The sequence below is a fragment of the Paralichthys olivaceus genome, chromosome 10 (genome assembly GCF_024713975.1).
Source record: "Paralichthys olivaceus isolate ysfri-2021 chromosome 10, ASM2471397v2, whole genome shotgun sequence".
Taxonomy (NCBI): Eukaryota; Metazoa; Chordata; class Actinopteri; order Pleuronectiformes; family Paralichthyidae; genus Paralichthys; species Paralichthys olivaceus.
In genome coordinates this window covers 15,374,735-15,395,905 of record NC_091102.1, presented here as the reverse complement: position 1 = coordinate 15,395,905, position 21,171 = coordinate 15,374,735, and the positions used below count along the sequence as shown (strand labels likewise).

Genomic DNA, 21,171 nt, shown 5'->3' with positions numbered 1-21,171 from the left:
AAAACAACAGAACTGGCTTTGAAACCAGCTGTTGCCTTATGTAAATTAAGATTTCAACACAGTAGCAATCCAGTTAATATACAGTAAAATTTTATTCACCCTTATACAGATATTTTATAGGTACGTTTCTCTCGTAGCTCCTGCTGACATTAACCCTCATAAATATAAAAGCCTGGGATAAAAACATTCACTCACACTGAAAGAATCACAAAAAAAGCTGCCAGTTGAATGCGAACAGTTCAGTTATCTTTATCAATGATAAGACTTCAGTATTTGTGTAATGGAAACATGATGAACAGACATGTTTGGATGTGTGTTTTAGGGGAAGTGGGACCTCTGTGTGGAGTTGTGTCCCACTCCAACATCCCAACAGGAGGTTCGGAAGTCTTGATGAGACACTGTAAATAGTAGCACCCATGAGTCTTGTTGGGAGTCTTGCTCATGGACACTTTAGCAGGGTGGATGTGCTTGACGTCACAGGGACTGACAAAAACAGCCGACTTCAGATGCAATCTCTCAAGTTTGGAGGTTTAACAGCAGCACAACAACCGACAAAACCATAAATGGATCCGAAAATGGAAAACAGAACACATGAAAATAATAGTTTGGTATTAATTAACAACCACAAACAACAAATTACATAGAAACCAAAACAAAATTCCAAACAATCACTATTGGATATAATTAACTGCAGTTGAATGAAAGAAAGGTTAAACTGCTTCAGACTTCAGTCTTTAGTGAACTGATTAACTGCACACTCAGTCGGAAAAAGTGCAAATATGCTATTGCTAAGTCATGTCGGCCAGGTGAACCTGATAAAGATAGATATGCACCTCTTTGTATATGAAGTGATTTTATGATGGATTTATGCTTAAGCTCATTAACTGAAATCACATAATTAAGACTTTTTCCAAAGCACAGAACAGTAAAGGGTTTTATTCCCTTCCACACGACAACTAAAAGTGGAAATAATTTCAAAATGGCAACCTGTAAAGGTAGGGTCATTAAAAACAGCTGAAAGAAATGTGTGTTATTTGTCCCCAAAAGAGCTATAACACTAGAAGCCCTTCAAATAAAATGTGTTGCCCATTAGATGGAATTCTTTGTTGCAAAGTAATAAAACATCTGAGTATAATATTGATGTTAGGACATTAACTTCACAGTCACCCCCTTGATTAAATCCTCTGTGCACATCCATATGTATTAAACAATGCTGCTCATCATAAACATAAACCCATTCACAATATTGTCGTTGTGATAATGATGCCTTTTAATCCCTTATGAGCTCCACTTCAAGGAAGTGTAACCATGTTCAGTAAATGTTATAAATATAAGTCAATAATCATGGAAGACAAAATCATGTCCCAGTTAACATTAATTGACAAGAGATTGGTGTATGTATTGCACTGCTTATTAAATCTTCATCTAAATGTTTTGGTTTAATCTCATCTACATTCTTTGGTCCATTCTATTGTGTCCCCAAACATTATTAAATGCCCCAGTAATCAAACCACTGATTTGCCACCGTTTTGAATGCAGAGTTTAGGTTTTCACAGAAAAAGTTCCAGTAACATCAGCACTGTGCTCCAAATGTTCCCATTGTTGACCTGGTTTGGATTCTGGTCTATCTGATTCCAGACCAGCTGTGGAGATAGGAGGTCCAGCCCGAGCCCCGAGCACCAGACCCTTCCTCCTCACCTTCACAAAAGAGAGCAGAGAACATCAGGTGAGAAATTCTGAAAGCTCAATACTATGGTACTTAAACCTCTGGAGATGAACATTAACAAACAGGAAGTTGTTTTAATTGACAAGAAGATGATGTATGCGTCTATAAATGTAATGCAAATATTGATGTATTTTATGTGTGTACTTAACATATTAATCTATGAGTATGTTCCAATTAAATTCTAACTTTCATATTGTACATACTGTACCTTGTGCAATGGCAGCCAGTTTGCTTTTCTCCTCTGGACTGAGCTGCAGCATGGTATGAATAACGGGCAGCAGTGCCTGCCTCTCACTGCCAGATCGCAGGAAGATGAATTGCAGCAGGACATTCTTCAGATACTCCAGGTTGGCCACACTCTTCTCCCTCTCCTGGTTACGTTCTAGACGACGCACTTCACTCTTCAACAACTAGCAGGTGAAAAATACCGGCAAAATGAATTAGAACAAAATCCCCATACCTGCATCTCTCTTACTAGCATGGAAAGAATGGTCCTCACTCATCATTAAGGATATGTATGTGCTTGTGCAAAACAAGCATGTGCCTTTTTTATAGAAAAAAAAAATATCTACATTTCATCAGGACAAGTCAAGTAAAAGGTGATATTATAATTCATTTTTTAAAATATGTAACAATACATTTATTGTCAGGGCCCCAACTTTGATCCTTTTGGCGACTCCTTATCCTACTTTAAATCCCTCTTAAAGTCTTTTTTCTCAGGATTTCAGGGGTCTAAATTTATCTTAAACATTTTATTTTTAATCACAGCTTTGATCTTATCTGTTATTTTTAATAAAAATGTATCATTTTATTTGTAATGTCTTCTCATGTGCTAGATTTGTTGCTGTCATTTTGTCTAATGCTGTGTTGTTGACTGCTGTTTCCATTTGTTTGCATTGAATCCTTCATTTTTAACTTGTAACACAGATACTGTGTTTTGAAAGGTTCTAGACATAAGATTTTTATAAAGCACTTATAATGTTTAATAGGATGAAAACATATTCGTGAATAGTCATAAAATCAGTGTGAAGCGTTTGTTTGAAATAAAGTTATCGCGTTGCTCCTTTCTACAGGGATGAGTAATTTTGACCTCCTCTACTTACCGTAGTGTGACATCATACGTCACGCATAACAAACATGGCGGCGCTCTCTAGGACAGAGCTGCGCGGTGTGTTGGAACAGACGCATTAAAAAGATCTCAATGACAACGATAAACGGTGAACGTTCACTGCTTGTGAGTTATCTGAGTGTCAAGTTAAAACATATCGGGAGAGATGGGTCTAGAGCGTCTGTGTGGAGTGTTGGAGTTTTACTCCAGGCAGCTCCGACTCGTTAACATCCGGCACACAGTGTCAGCCTGTAGAAACGCGTCCATTTCGGCTCAGCCTTCCCCGAGCAGCGGCCTGTCTCCCCGGGTCTCATGTATACCGGGCCTGCCCAGGGGGACATCGGTCCAGTCGAGCCGCCACGCCGCTCACAGGCAGCTGACAGCCCGCCGCAGCCTCTCCACCTCCACCCAGCCCTCCAAAGACGTCATCCTGTTCCAGCATGACCGGACCCGCTTCTTCCGGCTCCTCTCCATCTTCTGCGGGGGTCAGTTTATTTTCTGGACCTGCCTGGCTCATTTAGCCTACACTGGGCTCAGGAACACAGGGGGCACTGCAGAGAAAGGGAAAGCCAAGGCGCCCACCACCACCACCGGGCTGGCTGGGATGTGGAGTTTTGAGATGAACCTGGGGTCAAACACCTGGAGGTACGGCTTCACGCTGGGATGTCTGGCAATCGGTGCAGGGATCGTCGGGCTCGGGGCTTTGTTTTGCCGTCGCTCTGTGAGCAAGGTGGTCTTACATCAAGGCGGGAGGATGGTGACAGTCTGTACGCAGTCACCTTTAGGTGCAAGTCATGGCTGGAGAACAACTGTCCCACTGTCCGAGGTGGCCTGTCACACTCACAGGCAGCAGTCCCCCTCATTTATCCCCCTCAGGGTCAAAGGACACAAGCTCTACTTCCTCCTGGACAAAGAGGGGACCCTGAACAACGCTAGGCTGTTTGATATCACTGTCGGGGCATTCCGGCATGTTTAATTTGGTGTTGGGCACCCAAAAATAAAAAACCAATGGAAGACTGATCAACAAATCTAATTTGACACAACTATGGTATCCCAGCTTCTGTTTGATTGTTTCTCAGCATGAAAATAAATAAAATGTGCAAGACTACAAGTTTATTCATCTCTACTATGACTTGAGTTATCTATTAACACTCTTTAGAGCTGAGGCAACACATTGCATAATTGATCAATGAAATAAGTTATTTAATCATTCTTCAAGCAGTTAAATCAAACATTCCAGTTTCCCTATTGTAAGGACTTGGTGGATTTCTGCTCTCATGTGATATTTAAGTAAAGACAGAATTAAAATAATTGTTAGTCAACCCAGTCACAGTCAATATGGACACATGGATTTTCAAATAGTATATTCATGAAAAGAATTTATGAAAAGTCTGAAAGGTATTTCATCTTTAAAAATACTTAAAATGAGCAGTGTGTGTAATTGCAAATTAAATCCAGTTAAATTAACTGTTTGAACAAACTGTTGCAAGAGTAGACTGATTGTTTTTGCGCTTCCTGTGTGTGTGTCTGTGTGTGTACATACAGTGATCTGCTCCATGAGTGCAGCGTTGGTGGCCTCGGTTTCATGCAGCAGGCTGTTCATATGCTCCATGCTGCGTGTGGCTGTGGTCAGCTTTTGACTTAGCTCTTCTTTGGTAGGGTCCACTGTCCACACAAATGGCTCTAGAGATGAAAACAAATACACACACAGGTTAAGATCGTGGTATGAAGAGTTTGCGGGCGTAGAAGCTAAGTATGTAGCTCATGTAGTAATGTCTTAATTCTTATGTAATGTGGATGATCACACAAATCAAGTTGATGAATATCACTTCCTCCGGTGTATAGTGAAGTAGAACCTCTTTCTGAATTTGCATTTCTTGACACAAACAGGATGACTGTTGTTTCTAATTTGCCAGGTTTGGGACACAGAATGAATCTGGAACTTGTGAGACAGACATCTATTTATATACGGAGTAAATATTAAGGCGCATCTCATCACCTTGTTTGGGATCCGGAGACATGAGGAGCTGCTCCAGAGAGGGGAGGGGTGTAAGTGCAGGAGAAGGGCTCTCACTTTCAGTCATCTCCATACCCTCGCCCTCTTCCCTGGCCGTAGACTGAAGGTCGCTTAGAGCCACCAGCCCTACATGGTTTTGATCTGTGTTTCTGCGTTGAGGGTCTGAGGCCAGAGACTTACGACTGGACTGGACCGACACTGCACCAGAAAGAGGGGGAGGTGGGTGAGGTTTGTAGAACAAATCAGATTCATACATATGCGATAAAAAGAAGAGGATGAGGTTAACAAACAACAGAAAATTAAAATATATATATATATATATTTATTCAAAACAGCTTAGATCATAGATATTATCTCAAAGAGCCTCCATAGTATGTAAAACATTTTTCTATCATTTCCACTTAGATTCACATTAATGTGTGAGACATTGTCCTACTGCTTTGTGACATGAGGGGGCACCAGACACATTCCTGTTTAAACCAGAGTTGGCATAAACAATGACAAGTGGGAAGAGAAAGGGAGAGGGACGGATGGGGCGATTGAGAGAGTGGGTGCACAAAAGAGAAGATGGTGATTAATGAACCTGGAATTGAACCGAGAACATAGCGGACTCTGTGGGAAAGGACCCGCTCCCAATGAGGATGCAAATGGCTCATTCTAAGTTAAAAGCAGTTTCAGGTGAAGAACAGTAAAAACTTCAATAGCCCCAGAAAAACACACAGATGTGAACCTTACACATTGTAACTGCTATTTCAATCCCAATAAAGTGGTAAAAAAGCTAATATGTGACCTTCAGTTGTGGCTGATATTGGATCTTTATACAGTGTATCACACGAATACTGGCTTGCATCTGTGAGCCACTAATGATGAGTCTCTCCAGATGCCACAGTGAGTGGTTTGCCACACTGAGAGGCGGGAACAGAGCTGAGAAGCCTCAGCAACACCTGGCCACACTGATGTGACAGAGGAAACACACACACACACACACACACACACACACACACACACACACACACACACACACACACACACACACACACACACACACACACCTTTTCTAGTCATTACTACGTGTATTTGCTGTTTGACTCCAGAGGGCAGCTGTGTGGGAGGTGACAAATGTGTTTCCAGCATTGCTCCATTGAAAGACCAAGACACCCATCCGTCCTATGTTCTCCTCATAGAACAGACCAATACGATACCACTCATTCACTCCTTCTTCTCTATGTTTGAGCTGCAGTTACTTTTTGATTCTTATGTTTGGTAATATATTTACCCTTTTCAACTACTCTCTTCAGCTACTGATACATTTAAATAGAACAAAATTACAAGTTTGTAATTTGCATGGATGCTTACTGTTCTGGCTCTGCAGTGTGAAGAGTTGCTCCTCAACACGGGTCAGCTGGCTTTGCAGTGTCTCTACAGTGGCTCGGTGGTCATCCTGCAGCCTCCTCAGCTGCTCCCTGTACGTCTGCCGCTGGGCCTCCACCTGAGACAACAGGTCACTCTGAGCCTGGGACAGGTCTGAGCGCAGTGACATGTTCTCCGACTGCACTGACAGCAGCCTGGAGGTGGAGACAGAGCAAGGGGGAATTGAAGGAAGACGTGTAGGTTCGTGGAGAATAAGCAGGACTGGCGTAAAACAGGAAAGGACCGATGAGTGACGGCTGTTTGTCAGGCCTCATCAGGTGTGAAGACAGAATGTATGCCTATGTCTAATGATTGAATATCACATCTAAGGAGTCAGAATGAAGAACACACAAACAAAAACAGGGATATATGAACAGCAACATAGTATAAATTCCAGACAAGTTCAAGTCAAGCTCACCTCTCGCGGAGTTCTGCCTCCTTGCTCACAGTTTCCTGAAGGATTTTATTGTGTCTCTCAAGAAGAGTGTCGTGTTCAGTCTGGAGCTGCTGCAGCTCTGCTGTGCTGCTCTGGAGGCTCTGCTGATTTTCTGCCAGCCTGGACTTCAGCTGATCAACCTGAGAGGAGAACTGCTCCCTGTGGGAAACACATCGCATTCATTACACTGACACACTCTTAAACTGCTTTCAAACATGCATGGAACTCTGCAGTTCCTTCTTATTTTCTATGGAGGAGGTACATCTTTGAACGCAAAAAAGTCAGAGTGAGACGCTCCGCCTGGCCCTCTAGTAAAACGTCCATAAGGTTCCCCCGCTGGATTCACCACGAGTGAGCGGGAGGGGGGTTTGTTCTGCTAACAAGCGACAGACACAAAAAAGTAAGAGATGTGCAGAGAAGCTCTTGCTGCATTGTATTTGGTGAAAGACAAACTGCGTGTAAACTATGTAGCCAATTCTTTCTGAAAACAGCTTTACAGTGTTGACTGTAAACAACTGACAAACTACAAAATCAGTGTTCAATGTGGTCTATTTAGCTTTTTCATGTAATTTTATTACATAATCAAATTCTTTCTCTCTGTTGTATTTTGCCACCCTCTGTATAGATCTTACTTAAAGACCAAGTTATGTTATCAGAGCGGATCCTTGCATTGACTTTTTTAGTCAATTGCAGTGTAAGTAATCATTATTTTTTGGGTAAAAAAAATCTGCATTAAGTACTTGCCTTCCTGTGAACATGTCAGTAGGTTTTGATGTTTTGCACAGCCAAAAAATAGATATGTGCAACAGACAACTATAGACAACTTTGTATTCAGGGTAAGAATGTAATTTGATATGCTCTAATGTTCAAAAAGAGACCACTGTCCATTGCTGCAGCTTTTCTTTTCAGCCTCTGTCTGAGACACTTGGTGTTATCTCCTGTCTTTTAAGGCGCCCTCCCTATAAAACGTAGTCTGTGCTAATTGGCCAGCATGCCCTCTCTTGCGTTATTGGTTGACTGCTTCCAACGTGTCTAGGAAATATTGGTATCCGCTTTTACTTTACCTGGCTTAGGTGAAGTTTAGGGGGTGTGACAAACTAGCAGCTAGATGTGTATTGTGAAGGCTATTGTGATGTCACATGACATGTTTGAGGGTGTCATACCCAATGCCTTGTGGACAAATACTCTAAAGCCAATTTTGAACAGTGCAGCAGCACAATGACAATGTTATAATTCCTCTACTGTGCACACACTAATTAAGACTTTATTTGTACAGCACATTTTATGCAAATAATAAAACCTTCAGTTCTTTATAGAATGAAAGTATTAAAAACCATATCACACACCCCACCCATAATTACAGCAAAATAATAATAACAGGAACTGGGGAAACACTGGTGTAAATCTCATAAATTTGCAATGAGGACACACCAAAGGCAGGTAAACAAAGATATAGATAAAATAATACAAAAGAAAAAAAAAACAATAAAGATAGAACATTAAAATGCTGAAAGAAACTGAATGTTTTGAAGTTAAGTAAGACAACTGAAGTAAGAGATAAAGAGTGAGGTATTAAAAGGAAAACAATCCAGAGAAAATAAAGAAATAAAAGGATATACCAGTGAAACTTTCTAAGATGTACAAGTATATAACTCAGTAAATAAAAATTGAATTAAAAGGCTGATCTTGAATTTGCAATATGCTGGAGTACAGAGCCATTCCACTGTACTCTGCAGATAACATTCACTGAACACTCACAATGCATTAGGTGTTGTTCTTACCTCTCTAGTTTGCCAGAGTCTCCTTCGCCCTGAGAATTGGTTTTGCTCTTCTGCTGTTTGAGCACATTGTGAACTCGCACCTTGTAGCTCTCAAACTCGCCTGTCGTCACCGCAAGCTCAGCCTTGAATCCAAGATAAAGCAGAGATATACAGTAAATAACAGCACATGTTAAATGTAAATTCATCTTTTCTTTTCTCTCACAGGGAAATAAAACTGAGAGCAGATGGACAGACTGTAAGAGATGAGCAGATTTCTGTCATTTCTGTCAGACCATTGATCTCAATGGCCTTGGTATTTTTTTGACTTGCTGAGAAAAAATCCAGTAAACTGGTTTTCCCACTGATGATGTTTCCAATGGTCCCTCGTCAAAACTCTCAGTCTGCTGCAGTCAGGTTCACTGTACTTGCACAATGAACCAATGTCTGGGAAAAACACCTCAGCTGAATAAAATGTAGTCACTAAAGCCATGTAACAGAAATGTGTAGTTAGTGGGCAATAAACTTTTATGCATTTCGTAACTGTTGCAGATGTATCCTGTAAATAATATGAGCAATTTACAATGACATGTATTGCGGCTCTTTGTCCAGTCACACCACACTAGTGCTGAAACAAGTAGCTGACTAATAGATCAGTCAGAAACTTAATTGACAAAAACAATTGTGATAACTGATGATTTGATTCATTCCACCAGCAAAAAACCCCACTGGTTTTACCTTTCAAATTTTCAAAGTTCCTGCATTACTCTGTTTAATGTTATTGTAAATTAAAGAGAAGGTGAGTTAACCCTGAACAAGTAGTTAAAAATAAACCTTAGCATCGTCTCTCTCTTGCTGCAGGCTGTTGATGCGTTGCTGCAGGGAGCTGCAGGTTCTTTGTTGCTGTTCCAGTGTAGACCTGAGCTGCTCCTGCAGACGATGGCAATCTGCCGTCAGCCCGCACACCTCGATCTAATTGTGATACACACACTTTAATATACACTTCCTGTGTTAAAATGTAGAAGTTAATGCTGGTTGTAGCTGCTGGTGTTACCTTGAAGCTTTCTAGCTGCTGTTGGTTCGCTTCCAGCTCTCCTGTCAGAGAGGCCTGCTGCATCATGAGGGAGCTCTCCTGTACACACACAGACAAGCAAAGTGAGACACACACAGTAAAAGATTAAATGCATACACCCGTATACTTAAACATGGCAACACACCCACAAATGATCAACTATTCCCAACATCTTCAAGGCCCTCCTCGCAATCATGCCCACATATGGTAGCACAACCCAATTTACATTTATCAGGCAGTGACGTTACACACAGTTCTAGGAAATCCAGTGGGACACACAGAAACGCGCATACGCTCACACGCAGACGCAGACAAACACACACACACACACACACACCTGTTTCTTGGCATCAGCCAAGTCCTTCTTGGTCTTCACCAGCATCTGTTTAATCTTGGAGGTCTTCTCCTCCCCCTGGTCCAGCTGGGACTTCAAAGACTCTGGAGACAGATGCACAGGCACATGAGCAAACACAAATGCATGTACATAGACAAACACATGAAATGATTTAAGGTTAACAATTCATTCTGGAGACTTTTTATTTAGCCATTCTTTCAGTATTTTGCCTTCATTATGCAGATTGACAGTGTGGAGCAACAGTGGTTACATGGTAAAAAGCAAATCATTAAGAGTTCTGCAGGAATAATGGATGTTAGCCATCAGTGACTGTAGACTTGTGTTCCTAAAACCTGCAGTATACATATATTTGTCATGATGAAGAAATGGACAGGATTTCACAGGTTTGGTTTAAGTTCTGATCAACAACAAAACAAAAAAGGGGTAGTTCAGAAAAATGAAAATTCACCGCCGCCAACCTTCTGGACGACCGCTCTACCCCTCAGTCACAGCCGTTGGACGACAGCGTGTGCAGTGTGTGTGGTTTTCTGGTGTGTCAGTGAGAATGTGAACACACCCCCGAGGAGAATATCAAGGGACTTTTAGGTTTAAAACATGGTGTAAATTTTGCAGTTACGAGTCGAATATGAATGTTGGTGCTTCCGGGCACTTGCTTGACACCACACAAGCAGTATGGAGGCATGTTCTGTTTTTCCGTTGGGGTCCCATTTACTTCAATTGTATTGTATTGGATTTGGCTGCAACACTGTTTACCCCTTAGACTCCAAAAGTGTTTTGTTGACTCAAACACTTTTCTCACCACTCCATCGGCATAGTGGTGAGAAGATAATGAGTGAATTTAATGTGGCATCATGCTGTGACACAACAATGTGATTAAAACTGGCAACTTTGAATTATCATGTGATTCCAACATAATTACACTACTCAACATAAAGAAATTGTGGAGGGGTCAATTAGAGCGTCAGTAAGTGAGTGTGAACGTGTCCATACCGAGTTCCTGCTTGAGTGTGTCCTCCTTCTGGGAGAGTGCGTTTATCTGACTCTTAAACCCCTCAGCACACTCATCCTTCTCTGAGATTTTGGCGTTGAGGTCTTTCACCAGACGCTCATAGTCGGCCATCTCCATGTCCAGCAATGAGTTCTGCTGCGCTTCCTAGAGGCAGAGTCAATGTACCACATCAACAGAGGGAACAAAGCTAAAACCTTATCTTGCTGTCAGTCAAATAATTTATCTCAAACTTTAGGAAAAACAAGATATGGTCTTGTATTAGAACTAATTTTAAATAAAGGACTACTTATTCCAAATTCAATTGAATTTTTTACACTGCATGAAATACAGGGCTAGAATTTGTAAAACTACAGAATATGTGTATCCTTATCACTACTATTTAAAAACAAACATTCTGGGATCTTAATAGTAACAGTGTTTGTTATTCTTTCTTGAATGTCTTTACTCTCAAAAGCCATTTTTAGCATCAACCTAACCCAACCTCAAAAACAACATGTTTATTGAGCTATTCTAAAAAAATCTGGACATATTGTCATATGTCAACCAAGTCAGACCTGCAGGCAGCTTTTGTGTACACTGCTGTACTATGTAGGTCTCCACTAATGGAAAGGCCACAGCAGTGCCTGTGCTGTGGGGGAGAAAAGTTCCCTTTCTCTCTGAAAGGTGCTGCTGTAGCTGCAGGCCGGCCATCACCAGTCCAGTCGCTTGAGTGGACAGGCCCTCTGAGACACACTAGTGTCTGAGAAGCATTTTGTGTGTTATTGTGTTTATGTGTGTGTGTACCTTGCGTAGCTGCTCCAGCTCCTGAGCAGTCTGCTGAGACTGCTGCTGCAGCTTGTGGAGCTGGGCTGTCAGCTCTTCTACCTCCTTGACGGCAGATGACAAGTCCTGCAGTGACAAGCAAACAAAGAGGGGTGTGTGTGGGGGGTAGTTTCTGTTGATTTCATAAAATTAAATGAATGAATCATGATATGAAGACCCTTAAAGAATTTGTAAAAAGAAACTTAATTATGTTTGTCTAGTTTTAACTACAGCATGTGTAACTGTTATGAGATAAAAGATGAGCAAAAATACAAAACAAAAGGTAACAAAAGCCAATAAGTACATAACATTAAAAGGGTGAATCCATGGCTCTTTATGTTTACCTTAATCTTCTGTTCTTTCATGGCTCTTTCAGCCAGCAGGTCTTTGTCAAGACTGGCTGACTGTCTTTGTAGTTCCTGGTTCTGGGCCTCCAGCTGCCTCACTGTGCTCCTGATGGTCTCCCCACCAGCCAACAGGTCCTCTTTCTCACTGCTCAGCATCTCGTGCTGTAACACATAGACATTCCAGATTACAGTTACTGTCAGGTGACAAACTTACTTCACACAAGTTCACAATACAGAGGATGTGATCTTTCGATAATTTGTCAAATTAAAAGAGATTGGTATTCAGAAGGTTTTACTCTTTAAGTTCAACTTAAACCACTTTAAGTAAACTTAGGCCATTTTCAGACATTTTCTGGACAGTGTCCACACAGTGGGGTCCAGACTTTCTCTGCAGCGTTCAGAAGAAGGGTGCAACAGCATGCAGTAAGAAATAAATTCCACTTTTTACGTCTGTCGTGAGTTAGAAGCGCCATAAATTGGATGTCACAATGACAAATGAAAAATTATAAAATGTTACCTCTCGCAGATGCACGGTTTTTATCTGAAAATGCACATACTGAAAACCATTCATGCAAATCTGACAGCGGCAGCCTCTGTGGGCTGTTTGTGCAAGGAACACTGAACCAGCAGCAGCAGCAGCCACCTCCCATCATCTGTCAGCCAAACACTGAAACTATGATTGGTAAACAGAGATGTCCAGACATACTGTGGGATCCCTGACTAGCTTCTACTCTGCCCACCCCCCCAGAGACCCATGAGTGCACACAAGAATAAACCTGTGTCTGAGAAAATGGTGTTGCACTTGCACGTGGCAGATGGAAACTATACTCCGCTCCATTTACCTGTCTGTTGTTCTCTCACGGGAGACAGTTATGAGCTGGAGGAGAGGAGGATATATAAACACTATTTCTCTCCAGCTCACCCAGTCACGTCTGATGAGCTATTTGTGGGTGCCGCGCTGTCAAGCATAGCTGGGTAAAGTGTCGCTAGCTAAAATGACTCACTGTAAATCAAATAAAAACAGAGTTATGCGAGACGTATTGGAGAGATGTATTGCTGGACAAAGTGGCACTGCTTGGATTTACCGGTGGGCGAGAGCACTTTCTATGTTTGTTACTGGTGTGTGTGATTGAGTGTGTGTTACCTGTGTGACAGCACTGCTGAGTCGTTTGGTCAGCTCTGCAATTTGTCTCTCTGCCGCCTCCACCTTCTCTCTCTCCTTATCCAGTTGCTCTGTTTGCTTGTCGTAATCTATCTGCAGATTCTACACACAAGCACACACACACAGCTCAGCGAAGGTAAACACTATGAATCTAAAATATCAGCAGCCTTTACATTTGAGTGTGGATGAGGAAAAACTCTCATTAGACACAACAGAGTGGTTTCTTCCTTAATGGAGACTAAGCCATAAAGCACAGAGCAGTCTGGGGACTGATTATGAAAACCACTGGGGGTGACATCGCACACAAAGTCTCTTTTTGAAGACAAAACCCTTCCATTTGCCATTTAGGAACATATTAGGGATTAATACAATCAAGCAAATGATTAATGAGGAACAGTGTCCATTTTATTTTGGGGTCAAGTTATATTTTAAGAAAATCTTATAATTTAAAATGCCATCAAATTGAACAACATTTGATTTTGCAATCTTTAATCAACCAAATAGACAGATTAGAATAAGGCAAAGGATAATGTTTACTCCATTACAACTTTATGGGTGATCTATTTATTTACAAATTAAATATTAACACACCTCCCTAATACATCCAGCCATCGATTCATCCATTATCTGTATCGCTTATCCTGTAATGCCCAGGGTACACTGGATGTGTGAGCGGCACTCTCAATCGTACCTATGGTCAATTTCTTCAATGAACTTAACCTCAAGCTGCATATCTTTGGATTGTGGGAGGAGGCTGGAGAACCCAGATAAAACCCACAGACATAAGGAAAACAAGAGTAAAACTGGGATTCGAAACAAGAACCTTCTTGCTGTAAGGATTATGTTAAAGTAAGCTTAACTTTTAGTTCAATGTTTTGGTAAAATAGAGAGTAACAGAAACATCCTCAATCATCCACTTCTACCTTGTAGCCTTCAGCACCGTGGATGATATCTTTCATAGAGCTGCTCACTTTCTCCCTCTCTGCTTTCAGTGATTCCACTGTCTCATTAAGGTTTGCAATCTGCAAAAAAAAATAAATCAAGTAAATGATAGACTTAGATTTTCACAATCACCAGTCTGACCACTGAGGGGACAATATATCTATAAATGTCAAATAAGGGAGGACAAACATTTATGTCAAGAGAAATCTCATTCTTCACTCTACCTCTTTCTTACTGATGTCCAACTCTTTTTTCGCTTTGACAGCGACTGCCTTGATTTTGTTCATCCTCTCGTCCTTTTCTTTCTTCTCTTTCTCCAGGATCGCTGAAGGGAACATAAATTATATAAAAGTTCTTATTTACATTCTGGGATTCAAATCAATAATTTCTTACCTGCTCCAATAAACAGGGAAACTAAGATGAAAAATAAAATAATGTGCAATTTGAGATATTAGCTTTTCTACTCATTAACATGAACATGTGTCACCTTCATACCTATTTTGTGTGTGATCTCATTGTCTAGAGTTTCCTTAGAAGAAGCAGACTCCTGAGAAAGTGATAGTAGAAGAAAATAGGAGAGTTCATAAACAGGAAAAAGAAAAACATATTAATTGCACCATTTTTTTTTAAAGAAAGTATTGTTTGTAACTGTCAAGCTGTGAACAGTAAATTATTTTACTCACTCCCATGAGAGAAGAACAACCCCCAAAATATACAATGTTTCATTTTAATTAAGGATTGTGAGAAACACTTGAGTGATCAGTCATTAAAACATACATGTAATTTTGTCAGTTAATCAAGACGGGACTTTAGTCTACAACAGTGATTTCCAAAGTGTGAGCTGCTGTCCACTGGTGGTATTGCAGTTGGGTCTCAGAGTGGGCAATAAATTTTTTTCCAAATAGCAAATTTATCAAAAATATATTTTCTTTCTTCTGAGAAAAAACTCAAAGATATTAAAATATATGCAATGAAGTATTATTTATAATGTTGCAAATCCAATGCAAATCCCAATGGTGGCATCAGAAAAACTGGTGTGATATTCAGGTCTCTTTAGAAATTTAAAGCACACTGTGGTAACACAATGAGCACTGAGCTGGGACTACGATCTGTGATTCAATCTGGACAACTTTACGTATCAAATTTAGAGTTTTTTGTGTACTGACATGATACAGAGAGGAACCCAACCCATCACTCACCTGGAGAGCAGCCATCTCACTCCTCAACTGAGAAATGAGCAAGTCTTTCTCTGTTAGCTGATCAGAGAAAGCTCTTCTTTCTTGCTCTATATCCTCTGTTTCCCCTTCTTCTTTCTCTTCAGCCATCAGTGAAACTTGAGCCTGTAGTTTCTGGTTCTCCTCAATTATCTTCTCACTGACTGACTTCATATCCAGCAGGTCTTTTTGCAGCCCTTCGTTATCATTCACCAACTCCACCACATTGTTTTTCAGCACGTCCCTCTCCTGTTCCAGGTTTGTGATGTGGGCCTGGAGCTCCATATGAACCTCCTCTACTCTTCGCTCCCCTTGAGCCTGTTCTAGAGTAGTCTTTAAAAGATCCCTCTCCTTTTCCAGCTCATCTACACGCACTCTGAGCTCCTCAACCTCATCGGTGGAACTTTTTAGTACCTCATTCATATTTTCTTCCATAGCTCCGATGGAGGTGCGGGACTGCTCTGCCTCCTCAGTCGCTGAGCTCAACCTATCCTCTAGCTGATGCTTTTCAGACATCTCCTGCTCCAGCTGAGCCTCCACTGCTGCCAGCTTGGAGCACAGAAACTCCTTCTCTTCCTGGGCTTTGGTGAGCCCCGAGGAGGCCTCTTCCAGTTTCTGATGGAGGTCAGTCTTCTCTGTGGCGAGCTCTTTGATACTCAGCTCTAAAGCAGAAACTATCTCCTGCCGTCTTTTCACCTCCTCTTTCAGACTCTCCTCTATCTTTTCCCTCTCCTCATTCAGATGTTGCACTTCATCCTCTTTCTCTTTTTTCAAGCCGTTCAGCTCCTTCTCATTCTCCTCTGTCAGCAAAAGTGCAGCTCTTTCTTTCCCTTCCAGCAGCCTCTCAAATTCTTTTGCTCTCTCATCGTTCAGATTCTTCATTTCCTCTTCCTGCATCTGAAGCAGGGATTGTATTTTGTCTCGCTCCTCAGTCAGCCTGGTGACCATCTCTTTAAGGTCTTGAGTCATGTTTTCCTTCATCTGAATTTGAGAGAGGATCTCCTCATTCTGCCTGGTTAGCTCCTCCACAGATTGCTTCAGCTCACCGACCAAACTTGTTTGTTCTTCTACGGATGCCGGGAGTTCCTGGTCTACAGCTGTTGAACCTCCAGGCTTCAACTGTTGAGCCACAGTCTCAGTCAGAGTGTTGTTCTCCTCTGTAACCTCTTCGACCTTCACCAGAAGTGCATCTCTCTCCTGGCTGAGATATTCGATCTTGTCGTGGAGTTCTTGTAGAGTATTAGCTCCGTGCTCCTTCATGGCGTTGTACTGATCAACAAAATTTTTTGTCTTCTCCACCAGCTCTGTCTCTACACCTTGAAGTAAGCCCCTCATGTGTTGACACTCAGTGAGGGCAGAGTCTCTGTCTCTGGTCAAGGCCTCACACTGGTCCCTCAGCATCTGCTGCTCCTCTGGATTTGCTGCTGACTCCTTGGATTCTCCTTGGACCTGTTGTTGGTCTGGATAGAGATTCCCTACAGCATCATTGGAGGCACTTTCCCTGGTCAACTGCAACTCATTGATTTTAAACTCCATCTCCTCTTTCTCCATCTGGAACTCCTCCTTGACCCTCTCCAGCTCTGCTTCCTGCTCGCTCTTCACATTGCTGAGCAAGGTGAGCTCGTCCTGCAACATGGTGTTCTGGGCTTGGAGGTCTTCCAAAGCCGATCTCAGTCTGCCAGTCTCTGTCTCCTCCCCGTCACCTTGGCTTGACTCACTCTGACTTAAGCCAGACAGTGCCAGCATTTTGGCGATCCCTGAACCCCGAGCAGGTTCCTCATCCTCTTCTTGCACATCCTGCAGATAGCTGTCTGGAGAAGATAAAGGTCATGCTAATTGAAAAAGTTTCAAACGTATTACTTGTACCATGTACAGAAATGGTGCTGTAACACCAGCATAATTTCCAACACGCAATAAGTTTGTGAGTTTTTTCAATGACACACAGTATCTGTTTGTTTTTTTTAATCTATTTTTATGGATGAAGAGACAGACAGACTTATTGCATCTCACCTGTGAAATATTAAGAAATAGCCATATAGTTTGGAGACTTTTTCCATTAAATTCTTGTGATTAAATAATACAGTTTTAATAGTTAAGAAACAATAGATACATCTTTAAACATAAATTATATTAAATTGAATGGTAAAATTTAGACTTTGAAATGAAATGAAGTGCCGTTGTACCTTTCAGGGCGAGCTGCTCTGTCAACTCTTCATGGAGCAACAGGAGACGGTCCCTCTCCATCTCGCAGTCCTCCTCCAGTGCCCTCATGTCCTCCTCATGCTGCAGACTCTTCTGAGCCAGCTCCTCCTTCAGGTTCTCCACCTCCTGCTGGGCCTTCGTCAGCTCCCTTTGGTGGCTCTCTTGCAGCTCAGCAATCTCCTGAGTTTTTCCTCCATGGGTAGCTTCCAGTTCAGCTTGAAGGGTTTGCAGCTGCACTTCCAAGCACCGGCGGACTTCTTTGGCACTCTCTTTTGCCCTGGCATGTTCAGCTTGGCGCTCCCTCTCCCTTTCACTATCTCTCTCCCTGTCACTATCTTCTCGCTCTTTCAGTAACTTCTGGAAAAAAGACACCTCCTCTTGGTGTTTGTTGTTGGATTCCTCTATCCTGCTCTCTAGGGTCTTGATATTTCTTTGGTGGTCCTCTATCACACAATCAAGCTCTGCTTGCAGCTTCGCTAGATCATCCTGCACAAAAAGACAGTCAGACAGATGTTGTAAGGATCCTGATTCATTCTAAATATACATGCATCAATGAGTAGACTACACATTCTCCTGGAATATACCATATTTCCTACAAAGTAATAGTAGACATTTTTTTTACCTTCGCTTGCTGCTTAGTCTTGTCAAGTTCTTTACGAGACAGTGAGAGACTCTGCTGAATTTCTGCCTTCTCCAGCAGCAGGGCATCCATCCTCTCAGTCAGCTCCTACAGTATCACACACACACACCCACACACACACACACACACACACACACACACACACACACACACACACACACACACACACACACACACACGATTCAGAAGATGCAGTATGAAGATGAGGAACAGCATGTTAACATATGAATATTTAAAGCACACATGATGAGATGCAGCCCTACAACCAAACCTGTATCAGCGTTGAGTCATCTGAACTGCTGTTGCTGCTTTTGTTTTGCTGTTTGATGGATTCCACTTCTTTTTCCAAATCTGATAAAAGATCATGTCATAAGATATATGTCACATCCTGCTGACCCACAGAGCCAACAAAAATGTACACAGATTTAAGACCATTTTTTAACTTACCTCCACACCTGCTCTTCATCTTCTGCATGGCAGCCATCTGCTTCTTGGCAAACTTGATGAGGTCATCTTTAGACAGATTATCCAGCTGAGAACACAATGTAGAAAAGATGGCATTAATATAGACAACACTGGGCTGGACATATGACCAAATCATATCGATATAATCATCATGATAAATGTCACAGTATTATGTTGTTGAAGTTATTTGGGGATTTTTATTATATTGTTATTGATGAAAATGATAAAGCAATAATTACTAATACTGTTTTATTGCCCAACTCTAAGACAACAGTACAGATTTTTGGTAGCCTTTTTGAAACACAGATGGGTGTTGTCCCTGTTGAAGATCAGTACCTTTGACCTGGTTGCACCTGCTGGTGATGGAGCCGCAGACTCCGCTCCGGAGCCACCAGGATCCTGCTTCAGCAAAGAAGAAAAAGGAGAAAATGACAAACTAAACTAATAAACGATGAAAGAATAATAAATCTGACAGGTATGCTGTATTACTGGTTTGTTTTTGTCTGCTTAGTTACAAACTAATTCATGAATTAAGACAGTCAGCACAGTGTTTCCTTTGAAAAACCTTCAAAATGATGTGTTTCTGCTTGGCATCAAAGACCCATTGATCATAGAAAAATGTACAACACATTTCCTATTTCATCAGGAGCCATGTTTCAGTTCGGCGCATACAGATCAGTTATGGGTGGTTTAATTTGAACTCTGGATGTAAAACGGGTTGTCTTTCTTACTTTCAATATTGACACATGAATACTGGAGGACGGACAGAGCAAAGACAGCCGCTTTAAAAAGCTCACTAAGTGAATGACAGTATCGCTGTTAGGTTAACACACTGCTGATGTGCCAGAGGAATGTGAGATCACAGGTTAACACTTCAGAGCATTGACGATATTTAACGTAAACCAGTAAAGGTTCAGGATAAAGCTCGCTGAGTAAACATCACATAACGTCACCGGCAACCGTCTGGTGACGTTTTACACTCTTAAAGTCCATTCACAGGTAAAATGGAGAAGCATTACATTATATTAGAAGCTAACTCCTAGATGCTAGCACTACATGCTGTACTGAGGCTGGCTAATGCTAACTCCCTCGACAGTGAGCATTCACCTCCATCTCCGTGGTTCGGCTGTTCAGCTGCTTCTCAGTCGTCCGACAGGCTCAGACACAAAAACATATGACTTCAACAAACACAGTCAAAGCGAAATTAAACCTATTTCCAATTCCTTGTGCATTTAAAACGATAATGTCCCATGTGTTTTGGTTTGGAGTACCCAGGCTCAAGCAGCAACCTGCTTCCGCAATCGTCAACCAAGTGACGTCCGTGTGATTTACGTCACAAGTCAAACAGGATACCGGTATGTTAATAATAACAATTGTAATAATACACTTTATTTGTATAGCACAAGATGCTTTACAATCAAGATTAAAAAGAAAATGAAATAAAAATACAAGCACCATAGGAATAAAGCAGAATGTTTCGAGACATTTTTAAAACTACTTGGTAATTGCAGTACAGTAAATAAACGTAGATCCGTCACAATAAAATAATCAGTCCAAATTAAATATTATAATTATTAATACAGTTCAAAGCACTTACCAGTAAATATATTGCATAATAAATATAAAGCAGAAAAAAATAGTACAGTGCATTAAAAGTGCAGCAGAGAGCAAGTGCAAGCGATGTAAAGTCTCGGGTGTAGAGATGTGTTTAAGCTTTCTTTATAATATCTAGTGAGCTGGCTGAGCTGTGTTCCATAGTTTGGGGACATAATTGACAAAAACTGCTTCACCGATCTTCTTTTGGCTGCTGCTGGGATAATTATTTTGTTATCCGGATAATTCACAATCTGAATCCTTTTCTTAGCCTTATGTCTTTGGAATATTATATGTGCATATACCGTGATTTAAATGTCCTGATGTCAGATACAAAAATGTTATAATAAAACTGATAATACAAAAATATAAACAGAAAACTGATAAAAATGTAACATTTAAACAACAACAATATTCTTGAACCTTATTACACAGCTGTAATAAAGATCGTCACCCACAAGGGAGGAAAAACATATTAACACACACTGTGTGAGCATCACCTCCAGCCTGTGTTGCAGAGTTAAAAGGAATAAATCAAATGAAGACTTCAAACTCGAGACATGAGCTCAAACCAGATTTTAGTATCGAGTGAGTGAAAGATAAATACTAAATAAAGTGCCTTCAATAGCCTTAGGACATATCCAGTAATTCAGTATTAGATGTGTAACATTTAATCATATTATGACATTTGAGTTGCTATAAATTAAAGTGTGACTTGAAATGAGTACACATCATAAACAGGATGGAAAGCTTTTTCTTCATTCTGAGAATAATACAATGTTTTCTATATATTTAATAGAAAATATTTTTTTGCCTTAATGGAGATAAGAAGTAATTTGAATGTAATTCAATTTGTAACTTTTATTTTTATGCAAAATTTCCCTTAACCAAGATGCTGTTATGTTTTGGTTTATG

General features: G+C 41.0%; 2 protein-coding genes across 3 annotated transcripts; one reads left to right on the top strand and one right to left on the bottom strand.

Moving 5' to 3' along the window:
• Positions 1 to 68: 68 nt before the first annotated feature.
• LOC109631331 (GRIP and coiled-coil domain-containing protein 2) lies at positions 69 to 19,988 on the bottom strand. Of its 2 annotated transcripts, none has more exons than XM_020090017.2 (24): positions 19,771 to 19,988; positions 19,000 to 19,065; positions 18,646 to 18,730; positions 18,470 to 18,549; positions 18,181 to 18,285; positions 17,540 to 18,044; positions 15,342 to 17,167; positions 14,638 to 14,689; positions 14,367 to 14,467; positions 14,124 to 14,222; positions 13,183 to 13,302; positions 12,036 to 12,200; positions 11,674 to 11,778; positions 10,872 to 11,034; positions 9,864 to 9,964; positions 9,509 to 9,586; positions 9,289 to 9,426; positions 8,479 to 8,600; positions 6,680 to 6,856; positions 6,208 to 6,416; positions 4,834 to 5,049; positions 4,378 to 4,517; positions 1,935 to 2,136; positions 69 to 1,698 (listed from the first exon to the last, which is right to left on the bottom strand). In XM_020090017.2, exons 1-24 carry the CDS (start codon positions 19,774 to 19,776, stop codon positions 1,625 to 1,627), a joined length of 4,935 nt encoding a protein of 1,644 aa, XP_019945576.2. In that variant the 5' UTR covers positions 19,777 to 19,988; the 3' UTR covers positions 69 to 1,624. The 2 variants fall into 2 exon arrangements, with proteins under 2 accessions (XP_019945576.2, XP_069389730.1); XM_069533629.1 differs by having other exon boundaries at positions 19,000 to 19,062.
• tmem223 (transmembrane protein 223) lies at positions 2,837 to 3,950 on the top strand. Its single transcript, XM_020090016.2, has one exon. The coding sequence runs from the start codon at positions 3,001 to 3,003 to the stop codon at positions 3,808 to 3,810; it is 810 nt and encodes a 269-aa protein (XP_019945575.2). The 5' UTR covers positions 2,837 to 3,000; the 3' UTR covers positions 3,811 to 3,950.
• Positions 19,989 to 21,171: the final 1,183 nt, after the last annotated feature.